Source organism: Rosa chinensis, chromosome 4, assembly GCF_002994745.2.
Source record: "Rosa chinensis cultivar Old Blush chromosome 4, RchiOBHm-V2, whole genome shotgun sequence".
NCBI classification, from domain to species: Eukaryota; Viridiplantae; Streptophyta; class Magnoliopsida; order Rosales; family Rosaceae; genus Rosa; species Rosa chinensis.
Window position 1 is genome coordinate 3,245,881 of NC_037091.1, and position 12,394 is coordinate 3,258,274.

General features: G+C 37.7%; 1 protein-coding gene across 12 annotated transcripts; it reads left to right on the top strand.

The window, feature by feature from the left end:
• Positions 1 to 3,540: 3,540 nt before the first annotated feature.
• On the top strand, positions 3,541 to 10,819 carry LOC112198180 (disease resistance protein RUN1). Of its 12 annotated transcripts, none has more exons than XM_040517901.1 (10): positions 3,541 to 4,243; positions 4,329 to 5,448; positions 5,669 to 5,953; positions 6,084 to 7,238; positions 8,058 to 8,234; positions 9,282 to 9,413; positions 9,597 to 9,689; positions 9,997 to 10,230; positions 10,318 to 10,488; positions 10,585 to 10,819. In XM_040517901.1, exons 1-4 carry the CDS (start codon positions 3,624 to 3,626, stop codon positions 6,993 to 6,995), a joined length of 2,937 nt encoding a protein of 978 aa, XP_040373835.1. In that variant the 5' UTR covers positions 3,541 to 3,623; the 3' UTR covers positions 6,996 to 7,238; positions 8,058 to 8,234; positions 9,282 to 9,413; positions 9,597 to 9,689; positions 9,997 to 10,230; positions 10,318 to 10,488; positions 10,585 to 10,819. The 12 variants fall into 12 exon arrangements, with proteins under 12 accessions (XP_040373835.1, XP_040373832.1, XP_040373838.1 ...); XM_040517898.1 differs by having other exon boundaries at positions 10,021 to 10,230; XM_040517904.1 differs by having other exon boundaries at positions 9,282 to 9,357.
• The last annotated feature ends 1,575 nt before the right edge of the window (positions 10,820 to 12,394 follow it).

A 12,394-nucleotide genomic window follows, 5' to 3' on the forward strand; every position in this document is an offset into this window, starting at 1 on the left:
TCTATGAAGAATGTAGGGACTTGGATCGTGCCTGGCAGTGTTTGATGAAATGCTTGAGAGAAACACTGTGTCGTGGACTTAGTTTGATTTGTGGTTATGGTAGGAGGAATATGCCAAAGGATCCAGTCTAGTTTGATTCATGAGTTTACCTCCGGTGGTGATACTGTCATACTGATATACACACAGAGAAGAGCCATATTGCATTGATGTTACAAGAAATAAACAGCAGACTCAGAGATGTTGGTCACGTTCCTGATTTGGACAGTGTCCCCCTTGATGTTGATGAGAAGAAGAAAGAGTACTTGCTCAGTCGACATAGTGAGAAAGTGGCCATAGCTTCTGGGTTTATTGGTAGAGGGGAAGGTGTGCCAATTTGCATGGTGAAGAATCTGAGAATGTGTTGTGATTGTCACTCTTTTGCCAAATTAGTGTCAAGAATATACGACAGGGAAGTTATTGTTCAAGATAACAACACGTTCCATTTCTTTAGGCAGGGGCTTTGCTCTTGCAGTGATTACTGGTAATAGAATTATGACTTGAAGAGAACTCTCCCCCAATTATTATTCTTCTTTAGTCTGCAATCCCTTTATCTATTGCTTTTGATCTGCACTGCCATTATCATATTATGTTTTATTACATAATCCAGGTATGACTCCATTATCATTGAGCCATACTTCAGGGGCAATATGCACAACCCAATCTCCTCCAAACTCATTAACTATTCGGCCGAAAAAACAAGCGTTGTATATCAGACCAATCAAGCCCTTGAGCCTGAAGCTGGAATGACGGTGATTCACCTAGTATGCCAACAGAATGGATATTCACGAACCATACCTTCGTCCACTTCAGACTTCAAGCTTCAAAGTGTGAGAGCTAATCAAAATTCCAAGATTTTTCAGGTTTGGTTTTCCTCTTTTTTCTCAGATTCTGCAAATATATTGATTTTTTAAGGCTATGGTTGAGATTTGTTAGTTTTTTTAGCTTTTAATTCAGTGGTTAGTAACATTTTGAATTAGCAAAATGGTAGTTGCATCAAGTCCATCAACTAATCAGCATATATGGATAGCATAGATTGTGCAGGTATATTGTTTCTATAAGGCTATGGTTGAGATTTGTTGGTTTTTTGAAGCTTTTAGTTCAAGTTTAGTTACATTTGGAATTAGCACAATAATAGTTGCATAAACTAATCAGCATATATGGATGGCATCCGGGGTTACCATACACCTTAAGAAAAAGGAGCAGGTACCTCTAGTTATGATAGGAAAGTACGGGAGTTGATGGATTGATGGAGTTAAAAATATATGTAATTGCTATGGTGTATCAATGCAGGTCCAGCTAATGAAGACTAGACAATGTGTTGGTCAATCTTACCGGCCAGCGAGGAGTGGTTCTTCCTTTTGAACCCCTCTCAATTACATTTGATAAAATCAGATATGCAGTTGACATGCCACAGGTACCTTCAATTCAATTTTTGGCCATTTCTTTTGAAAGAAACTTGAACTCTTTATCTGAGATCACATTAAACTATAGATGGTTTATTTTACTACACACTAACGAATTTAAGACACAGTACATGTAATCTTTTATAAATCAAGTCCTGGTGCTGAATGCATTTTACACCCAACCCATGTCTGCTTCAATTGAATCCCACTGTTGTTTCACCGGTTCACCCATGTCTGCATTCACAGCAGAAAAAGGCAAGATCTATCTTGATTTTTACTGCATTAGAACTGTTATTTTTTGTTACTCCCATTACCATGTATATCATCTACAATTAACTCTGGTATATTTTGATGAGCATTGAATGAAGAAAAATTCAAACTTTAGCCTAGCAAGTGTAACTTCATAATTGAACATATGGCTGTCTTTACATGATAAGAACTACATAGGTTAATTGAAATTGATGTAAACAGTAGCAGTCCTAAGTATGTATAGTTTGCTAGTTAGTATATGCACTATTTTGGACAGGTTAGCTGGTGGCTACACAGAAGGTATTGAGTTATTGACATTGATATTAATCCCCTAACACTTGTAAGGAAAATGAGAAGAACATGACATTAATCCCTAAATTGTTAAAGGAACAAAATGGCTCTCTCTATCTTCGTCTCTCTTTTTTCTTTGTTTCTACTTTCTAGAATAAGTTCCCAAACCTCTATATACAGTCCTCTCCAAACCACACTTTAGTTATGTGATTAAACCTTGCTGTCTCCTAGCTAGAATCCAAACAATGAAACAATGAAACATTGAACAAGAGTTGGACAATGCTAATTCCAGTTGAGAGGTAGAAATCAGCAATGAACTTTGGCCTCATTGAGCAACGTCGTTGGCTGGGTTTTTGTTTCCATTCAATGTGCATTTGGCCATTTGCTTTTGGTTTTTGACTTACTTCGTAACTGTAGACACAAGGATTCAAAAAATGCAGAGGATCTAATAGTCAGAGGTTGGCTACAGGATGATGAGATCAGGTATGAGTCCTCATTGCCAACACTGAATTGGTCCCACCATATTCGAAGAACAATGATGATCAGGGGTGGTCCAATTGCATTTCTTGTCCATTAAAGTGATTAACAGGGGTGGTTGCTGAATAGTTTTCAGCAGCAGTGATCAAGTGGCATGATGCTGGGGCTTCCCTTTAGACGCTGCTGCAGGATGGCTGCATATACCATCAGGCTTAACCGAGTTCCAAACCGATCGGTATGCAAGTATTTGTAATCATCTTAGAATAAACTACATGTATTATTCTCTTTTCCTTGTTTTTGTTACTTAAGGAAGTAGTAAAACTATTACCATGATGCCGGTGTTGTTGTATCCTGAACTTTCAGAATAGCGGGGCTTATTAAGGTTCATTACTTTATTCAATCCAAACCAAACCCGTTTAGTGAAGAATAGAAATTGAAAAGAATAGCAGTGCTCATTTTATCGTTCTGATTCTTCCTGTGAAAATTTTAAATTAGGCGGAAGGATTGAATACAAATAAACTAATATCTAGTATCTCAACTCTGCATGTATAATTCCTGGTTCATGTCTGCATGTATATTTTACTGTAATGCTTGTCTGACAGTGATACCATGGATATTATGTACAGTAAGACTACGTGAAAATTTATCAACCAAAGCAACTGATTAAACAAAACAAATGGGAATGGAAATATACGACACAATTGAGAACTGCATTGCTGTATGCTACTAGTAAGTTGGTAAGAAACGTTTCTTTTAGTCAGTGGATTTGAAGAAAAATTGACCTTTTCTTTTAATTTTCATATTAGAATGCGTAAAATACAGACAAGAAAATCCGATTGCCATATGATTATAAAATGCAATCTCCTCCATAGAAAATACAATGAACCTAAAAAAAAGTGTATAGTAGATAATTTTAGTCCAAGTCTAAAAAGAAAAGTAAGAGAAGAAGGTTCTTGTCAATTGCGCCTCTGAGTAAACCAAAGATGTTCAGAAAACGTGGTTTTTGACTCAAATTCGTAACCCCAAATGGGGCCTAAATCATCACCTAAGAAAAAGAAAAAACAGAGTCTTCCAAGTTCAAGTCAAAAAGAAAAAGGGAAAGCAGAAGCTGCTTTGCAAGTGAGCCTCGGGAGTGCCAAGTACGGTAAAAGAGAAGTTGCAAGGATGCCTACCTCTCTAGGAAACCATATACAATGCAAAAGCACTCTAGAAAGGCAGATCAAAAGGAAGGCAACATTCAACAGATCCAGCAAGCAAAACATGGCTTCTCTGACCAATGAAGCAGCCAGTTCTTCTTCTTCTTCTTCTCTCCCACGTTCTTCTACTGATCACCAAAATCATTACACATACGAGGTCTTCCTGAGCTTTCGAGGCGAGGATACACGCTTTAATTTTACAGATCATTTGTACACTGCTCTGTGTCAGAGGGGAATTGAGACCTTTAGAGATGATAAGCTTAGCAGAGGAGAAGACATATCACAAGAGCTCCTCAAAGCAATTGACAAGTCGAGAGTTTCAATCATAGTCTTCTCTCAAAATTATGCTGCCTCAAGGTGGTGCTTAGATGAACTGGTCAAGATACTTGAATGCAGAAAATCCAAAAGGCAGGAGGTTAGAGCGGTGTTCTACAAGGTGGATCCCTCAGATGTACAACACCAAAGAGGTGCTTTCGGTGACGCGTTTGCTACACTTGATCAATGCAAATACAAGGATAGCATGGAAAAATGGAAGGCAGCTCTCAAGGAAGCAGCAGATTTGTCTGGATGGCCTTTCGAGGATGGCAAGTATGTCTTTAATCCCTCCACTAGCTATTTAATTAAATATATTTTTGAAGTATTTGATTTCGTATATATGCTTTTAAATTCATAGGTACGAGTCTAAATTTATCAACGACATTGTTGGGGAGTTGTCTGCCCGAGTGGTAAACCCTTCATGTGAGTTGCAAGTAGCTGCACATCCTATTGGAATAGAGTCTTGTAGACAAGATGTCAACAAGCTTTTACACACCAGGGAAAATATTGTTCGCATGGTAGGTATATGGGGGCCTGGTGGAATTGGAAAGACCACAATTGCGAAAGATGTGTTTAACTCTATTCGCCAAAAGTTTGAAATTAGTTGTTTCTTGGCAGATGTTAGATCTAATTCAAATGGTCTAGCCCAACTACAAGAGAAACTTTTGTCTAATATTTTAGACTCAACTTTGAAGGTAAGCAGTGTTGATCAAGGAGTCAGCTTAATAAAGACAAGGATGCGACATAAAAAAGTTCTCTTAATCCTTGATGACGTATCTCATTCTAGCCAATTACATAACTTAGTTCCATCTCCAAATTGTTTTGGGCCTGGCAGCAGAATTCTCATAACCACAAGAGATAAACGTTGGCTAATTGCTCATCAAGTCGATGAAGTATACGAGGTCAAGATGTTAGATTATGATCAAGCTTTGGAGTTGTTTAGCTTAAATGCTTTCAAAAGAAATGGACCTCCAGACGATTATCTGAAACTTGCACAACGTGCTGTACGCTATGCCCAGGGCCTTCCATTAGGTTTGATAGTTTTAGGGTCTCATCTATTTCGTAGAAGCAGAGAGGAGTGGGAAGCAACATTAGATAGTTGTAAAGAAGATCCCCACAGAGAGATAAGAGACGTTCTCAAAATAAGTTATGATGCTCTGGGAGTAGATTTAAAAGGATATTTTCTTGATATCGCTTGTTTCTTTAAAGGTGAGTATGTAGACTGTGTGAATCCAATACTAGAAGCTTGCTACGACCTCAAATCAGTGACTGGTATTGCACAACTCCAAGAAAAAGCTTTAATTAGAGTTGACGGATTGCGTTGGACAAATGGAATAGACAAAGGTCGCATTTGGATGCATGACTTGATAGAAGAAATGGGTAAAGACATAGTGTATCAAGAGTCACCTGGTGAGCCCGGGGAACGTAGCAGAGTGTGGAGCAAAGAAGATGTCGACCACGTTCTAACAAATAATACAGTAAGTATATTAATGATCTGTTGTGTTTTTTTTGGGGAAAGCATTTTATATTGAATATAATTTCTTATTGAAACTTTGAAGAAGGCTGTATTGAAACAGTACTTGTGCTTACAATAGAAATTGCTATGTGTTTTTTTTTTTTTTTTTGGTCTGAATATAAATTGGAACTATAAATGTTACTAAGTTAGTATGATTGATTGATTTTTTTTTTTTAATGTAGGGCACAGATAAAATTATAGGCATCCAGTTCCCAGAATATTCTAAGATGTCTTTGAATGCTAAAAGCTTCTCAGGGATGAAGAATCTTAGATATATTTCTATGAGCAGAATGATGAAAGATGAATGCTTTTCTGGAGACATTGATTATCTTTCCAACCAGTTGAGATGGCTTGATTGGTCTAAATGTCCGTTGCAATCTTTTCCATCTGATTTTCATGCAAACAAACTTGTAAATCTCGATATTTCTGAGAGTCGCGGAATCACACGACTATGGGAGGGACGTAAGGTACTTTAATCTAATAATCCATTTTATTTCAAGACTTTTTTAATTAAAAATAAATCACCCAATAGATAAACTATGCTGTAAATTATTGGCTCCGCTTGGTTGATCTTTTCCTTTTTGTTTTGCCATACAGAATTTTTCAAGGCTAACATGCATGAATTTAAGGGGTTGTCATTCCCTAACAGAACTCCCAGACTTTAGTGGAATCCCCAACTTGAAAGAGTTGAATCTATATGAATGTCGCAATTTAGTTGAGGTTCCTGATTCCGTTGGATTCCTACGAAACCTTTTTACCTTGAATGTTGACGGCTGCTCTAACCTTAGTATGTTTCCGAGAAAAATCAACTTTAAATATGTAGAAACTATTGTTATCCGCTCTTGCAAGCTTGAGGAATTTTCAGAAGTTGGGAAAGCGATGGGTTCCTTGAGAAGTTTGGATTTATCACGCACTTGCATTAGAGAATTGGATGAGTCAATTGGAAATCTCGTTGGGCTTGAATGGTTGGGTCTTAAGGATTGCAAAAATCTTATAACTCTACCGTGCAGCATTTATGGATTGCAAAATTTAAAGATATTTGAGCTTACTAACTGCTCGAAACTTGTCACATTTCCAACAAATACCAAAATTTTGAATGTCGATGGTTGCCCATTATCACTTCCAAAGCTAAAGTGGTTCGACATCGGAGGATGCAGTTTACCAGATTGTGATTTCCTCGAGACTCTTGATTGCTGGGAAACATTATTCCTGCTTGATCTGTCATTTAACAATTTTGTTAGTCTTCCTGCTTGCTTCGCCAAATTTGTCAACTTGCAGGTGCTTTTCTTGTGGGGTTGCAAGAGACTCCGAAAACTTCCAGAGCTTCCACCAAATGTGTCAATAAACAGTTTTGTTAGTCTTCCTGCTTGCATCACCAAATTTATCAACTTGCGGGTTCTTTTCTTGGAGGGTTGCAAGAGACTTCGAGGAATTCCGGAGCTTCCCCCAAACGTTTACCATACATCCAATGGTCTTGTTTTTAATTGGTTGAGAGATTCTCGAAATTGACAAATCCTAGAGCTGTGATAGAGGTGGAGTTTTTGTGTTCCGAAACTCGAAAACAACGGAAGAGTTGTCTACGGAACTCCAAAACGACAACGCACCGGGCAAGCATCAATGGTTCACTTTGCTCATGAAATGGTTCACTTTGATCCCTGACCTGCACAGCTCCCATCACTTAACAAAGACCCGTAGCTGTCTTTGTCTCTGCAACCAACGCTAACATCCACTTCAACCAAAACTGATCAATCTGTAAGTTCATATGTCATCTTCTTAGTATCTTTTTCTTTTCCCACTTTTCTAACTTCTGAATGTTGTTGGTATTGCACCATATGCGAGGTTGTTTAACAATAACATTGTGTACTAAGTTCATATTTCAGAACACCGTTTAGTACAATCAATCAACATTGAAAAATAGCTCACTCTAATAGGGTCCTCTCGGAAACCGATTCTTCCTCTAAAGTTTTAGAAAAAGGTTGGAAGGACAGGATAGAGGATACCCTCATTTTGAATACCGATGCATTGAAGTCTCTGAGTATCTCAACTCTGCGACTCCAGCAGTGTCTTGATTACATTGAGAATAATCTCAGTCGCATCCAATTGCATGAAGAAATTTTCTGATCCATGTCTGCTACGTACCAATTGAGTTGCAACCATTGTTTTACCCTGCGTAATGCCGAGTCTACTTTTAGAGCAGACGGGCAGATCTATCTTGTATGTTACTGCATTAGAATTTGATAATCTTTCACCATGTATATTATGTACAATTAACTCTGGCCTATTTTGAGGTGCAATATGGGCAAGTTTCACATTTTCAGCCTAGCAACTGTTACAGAAACAATGAACGAAGCTTTGTGAATCCTTAAGAATGTAGTGATACTAGCAAATGGTATGAGAAAATGCAGATGCATATGATCATGAATATTCATTCGAGCTAACTATGCTGTTACTAACTGACCTTACCTGTGCACGTACTGTCTACAAATTTCTGTGATAAAAACATTTCCATAATATAATAGTTAGCAAAACCTAAAGGCCTTTCATCAATTGCTTTGTATTTATTGTGGACAGGTGGAATCAATGAAGGCCTGGTCTTCGGATCTGGTCAGCGCTTGAGAGTGGCTACATGATGATGGGGAATAATGGTATCAAAACGGTTTGTACTTGTCCTCATTGTTGATCCTCAATTGATTCCATTGTTGTAGGAGAATATCGGTGGTATCAGCTAGCTAGGAAATGCAAATTAAGGTAGTCCATACAAATTGGTTGATATGATTCCATTATTAATATTTGGTCTCTGGTTCATTCTCTTTGCTTTCACTTAGTTGCTAGTTGGTTGATATGATCCCATTATTAATATTTGGTCTCTGGTTCATTCTCTTTGCTTTCACTTAGTTGCTAGTTGGTTGATATGATCCCATTATTAATATTTGGTCTCTGGTTCATTCGCTTTGCTTTCACTTAGTTGCTAGTTGATCGATATCATGCATTTTGGTTGCTTTTCCATTTCCAGTGGGGATGTAAACTTTCCACTCTGAAAGGTTACATATTCTGGCCAAGTCGGGTGTATGGTGATCTAGCTGAATTTGAAATGACTGCAAATAAGCTAGAAGCAAATGTATATGTTATGTCCCCTTAGTTGTACTCTTGCCTAAACTCTTTTCCTAGTATATGTTTACAATTTTATCGAAATATATTATGTTTGAAGAGCATGATGTTGCATTATCCACATGGTCCATGGATTAGGCCCATGGAAAAATATGAAATTTATTACTTTAAGCAAAATCTTCCTAGCACATGCCACTACCATATTCAATTTTATTCTGCAGATTACAACTTGGAAATTCATAAATAAGTATGGCCAAAGATTTATCAAACTCATATACATCAATTTTTTTATATCGGAAGTTCTAGCCTGGCTTTGGCTAAATATCTTGCTTCAAGATGATGCGGCAGGCATGTGCTGGCCTTCTTGAGGAAGAAGGAATTGATTTTCATTGTTCCTAAGGGTAGCGTTGATGTTATGGGTAGTTATTCCTTCTTGGAGTTTGCCTCTGTTGTAGATTCATGCAAGCAAACATTAATTACTTGCTTCAATTAAGCAGCATATATGCAGTAGCTAACATCAATCTGGATTAACATTCACTAGGTATAGTGGCACTTTAAGAAAGAGGAGCAACTACTTCTACTTAATACTAATATTATGAAAGAACTGATCTTAATATCCATTAATTGATGGCAATTTTGATTTCTAATGCGTTGTTGAAAAAGTCTGATTCTTGTATTGCATTGTAGTGATCATATGTGGTGGTTGGTGAGAGTTTTCTAATTCATTAGAAACTGGTATGAGTCTCATTAGAGGTTGCTGCAGGTCAGGCTCTCTCCAATCCAAAAAGCATTCCTATTCGACAAAACTGATCAATAAGTGTACGTATATATGTAATCCTATTAGAATAATTAGTAAATAGGCAATCCAGTTAAGGTAGTGAAACAAATGATCCAGTATTAATTTTTGGTTTCTAGTTCATTTCTTTGGTTTCACTTTGTTACTTACTACTATGTTTCTGGGTAATTAATGTTATACATATTGATTGTTGCTTTCATATGCAGTGGGAACTATAAACTTTCACTTGGAATGGTCGCAGATTTGGGCATGCTGATCTAACTGAATATGAGCCGACTGCAAATAAGTTAGAAGTAAAGGTATGTGCTATTCCCTTGGTTATATACTTGTGCCCATATACTTTTCCTAGTATTTCTGTGCTCGTGTCTTTATCTCATTGTTTGCAATTTGTTGAAACATATCACGTTTAAGAGACACGATGTTGCATTGTCCACATGGTCCTTAAGCAAATGGAATGTGAAACTATCACTCTTAAGTAAAATCTTCCTGGCATATTTACATGCCAGAGGCAGTTTAATTTGTCATCTATGGATTACAACCTCTAAATTTATAAACAAATTTGGGCAATGATTTGATTGGATCATATATATCATTTTTTGGTATCAGCTAAAAGTTCTCGTCTGGCGTTAGGTGATGTATGTGACAGGCATGTGCTGACCTTCTTGAGGAAGTAAAAGTTGGTTTTCTTTGTTTCCAAGGATGGAATTGATGCTGTGACTCTGTGAGTACTGCTTCTTTGAGTTTGCATACGTTGTAAATTCATGCAAGCAAGTTGGTGCTGTAAATATCCAATGAACCCCACCTAGATTTATACACGGATGGATATTACCTATTTCAAAGGTATGTTTCTGGTCAAGTAGTTTAAATTAAACATGATTAGCTATTTAGCTATTAACCTTTTAGTATAATGTTCCTTTGCCTGTGTAGTTGGAAGGTTACCACTTACCAGCAAACATACGGTGATATACCTTGAGAGTGGTGAGACTCTTATGATGGCCAGAGCAAGCAATGAGTGTGATTCCTCTCCTATACACCAATTTGTATTCTGTTCCTTTTTCCTAACCTTTGTACCAAAATAAGATATGATTCATATGAATGGTGAGTACTTCTGGCACATTAGAAAAGAGGATGATAGCAATTTTTATTTCTCATCTGTTCTTGAAATAGTCTGACATCATGTCTTTTTCATTGTAGTCGTCTAATGGGGTGGTTGATCAAGAGTTTGCAGCAGATATAGCTATATTTTGGAACTTGTTTTAGGAGATAACATTGCTGTTAGTTCTGATATTTTAGGAATGAAATCTCTTCCATAGTTAATGACTCCTAAGAATCTCTCTAGACTCTAAGCATCAAGAATTTTGTCTGGAAATTTCCAGATTTTCTCAAGGATGTGGGGTTGGAGTTTTATTACTCCATTCTTGATGTTTATTCCGAGGAAATCAACTTCATCTAAAATAAAGAAGATTTTCTTCTCTCCTAGGATGATTCCATGTTGAACTATCAGCTTTACAACCTCATAGAGGTGTTTCATATGTTCTTCTTATTGTGTAAGCCCCCCTTTAGGAGCTTTGTGTTTTACTTGAGCAAAATCAGGAAATAGATTAACTGAAAACAGAAACAACACAGCAGATTTTAGAGTGGTTCAGCCAAAACTTTAGCCTACGTCCACTTCGTGATCTCTCTTGAGAGATTCACTAGCACTATAAAGAATTTAGGTGTTTACAAGTACTTATTGCAGATCCCTCAAACCCCTCAGACTAGTTCTTATCTCTCTATCACCTTGACTCTCAGTTTTCTGCACTTTCTGTCTTCTCTTATTTCAGAAAACTGACTGCAGCTCCTATTTATAGGGCATAGAGGCTGCTGATACAATATACAATTAGGATTCCTAATCCTAATAGACTAAGCCTTTAATACAAATCCTAATAGAACATGAAAGACTAACTTTCCTAAAACTTATAGAAAAGCTGCGCGCACTTCTTTCCTTTCTAGACTTGGATTTGAATTCTGCATCCTAATTTTCAGATTGTATCAACGAGCCAAAAACACAACAATCTCCACCTTGGTGAGTTGATACCAAAACGATTGCTGCAACCTTCAGGATGTCTTGAACTTCTTGAAGTAATCCCGAACAAACCTTCAAGAACCTTCACCTTGGCAAGACTCTTCTTACCTCAACGCACCTCAAGTGAGGAGGTGCTCCACCACAACTCAGCATGTTGTGACACTGAGCAAGTTCAAGCAATGCTTGAACTTCTCTACAGCAACGGGCTTGGTAAGACAATCTGCAGCATTGTCATTTGTGTGAACCTTCTCCACAATGATATTTCCACATTCTACCCAATCTCTGATCCTGTGATAGCGAACATCAATATGTTTCGTCCTTGCATGAAACACTTGATTCTTTGCCAAGTGAATGGCACTTTGACTGTCACACTTCACTATCACGCCTTCTTGGTGAATGCCAAATTCACTTGCTAGCCCATTCAACCAAATAGCTTCCTTTGAAGCTTCTGTTAATGCCATATATTCTGCCTCAGTAGTAGATAGAGCTGTGACTGCTTGAAGGGTTGCTTTCCAGCTCACAGGTCCTCCTCCACAAGTAAAAACATAACCTGTTGTGGACCTCCTTTTATCTAAGTCTCCTGCATAATCTGCATCCACAAAACCAGCCACACATGCTACTTCTTGTTTCCTCTCAAACATGATTCCAAGCTACCTAGTCCCTTTTAAATACCTCAAAATCCACTTCACTGCTTCCCAGTGGGGCTTACCCGGATTTGACATGTACTTAGAGACAACGCTCAATGCTTGAGCTAAATCTGGTCTTGTGCAAATCATCGCATACATGAGACACCCTATTGCACTTGCATATGGAACATCCTTCATCGCATCAATCTCTTTTTGACTTGATGGCCTTTGCTTTGCACTTAACTGATAATGTGCAGCTAATGGGATAGAAACAACCTTAGCTCCATCCATGTTGAAGCGTTCAAGTACCCTC

Bases quoted from the DNA above. Each gene is read 5' to 3' on its own strand.
- LOC112198180 (XM_040517901.1), top strand. From the start codon at position 3,624: ATGCCTACCTCTCTAGGAAACCATATACAATGCAAAAGCACTCTAGAA. The intron at 4,244-4,328 runs GTATGTCTTTAA...TTAAATTCATAG, and splicing joins TGGCCTTTCGAGGATGGCAA to GTACGAGTCTAAATTTATCA. The intron at 5,954-6,083 runs GTACTTTAATCT...TTTGCCATACAG, and splicing joins GACTATGGGAGGGACGTAAG to AATTTTTCAAGGCTAACATG.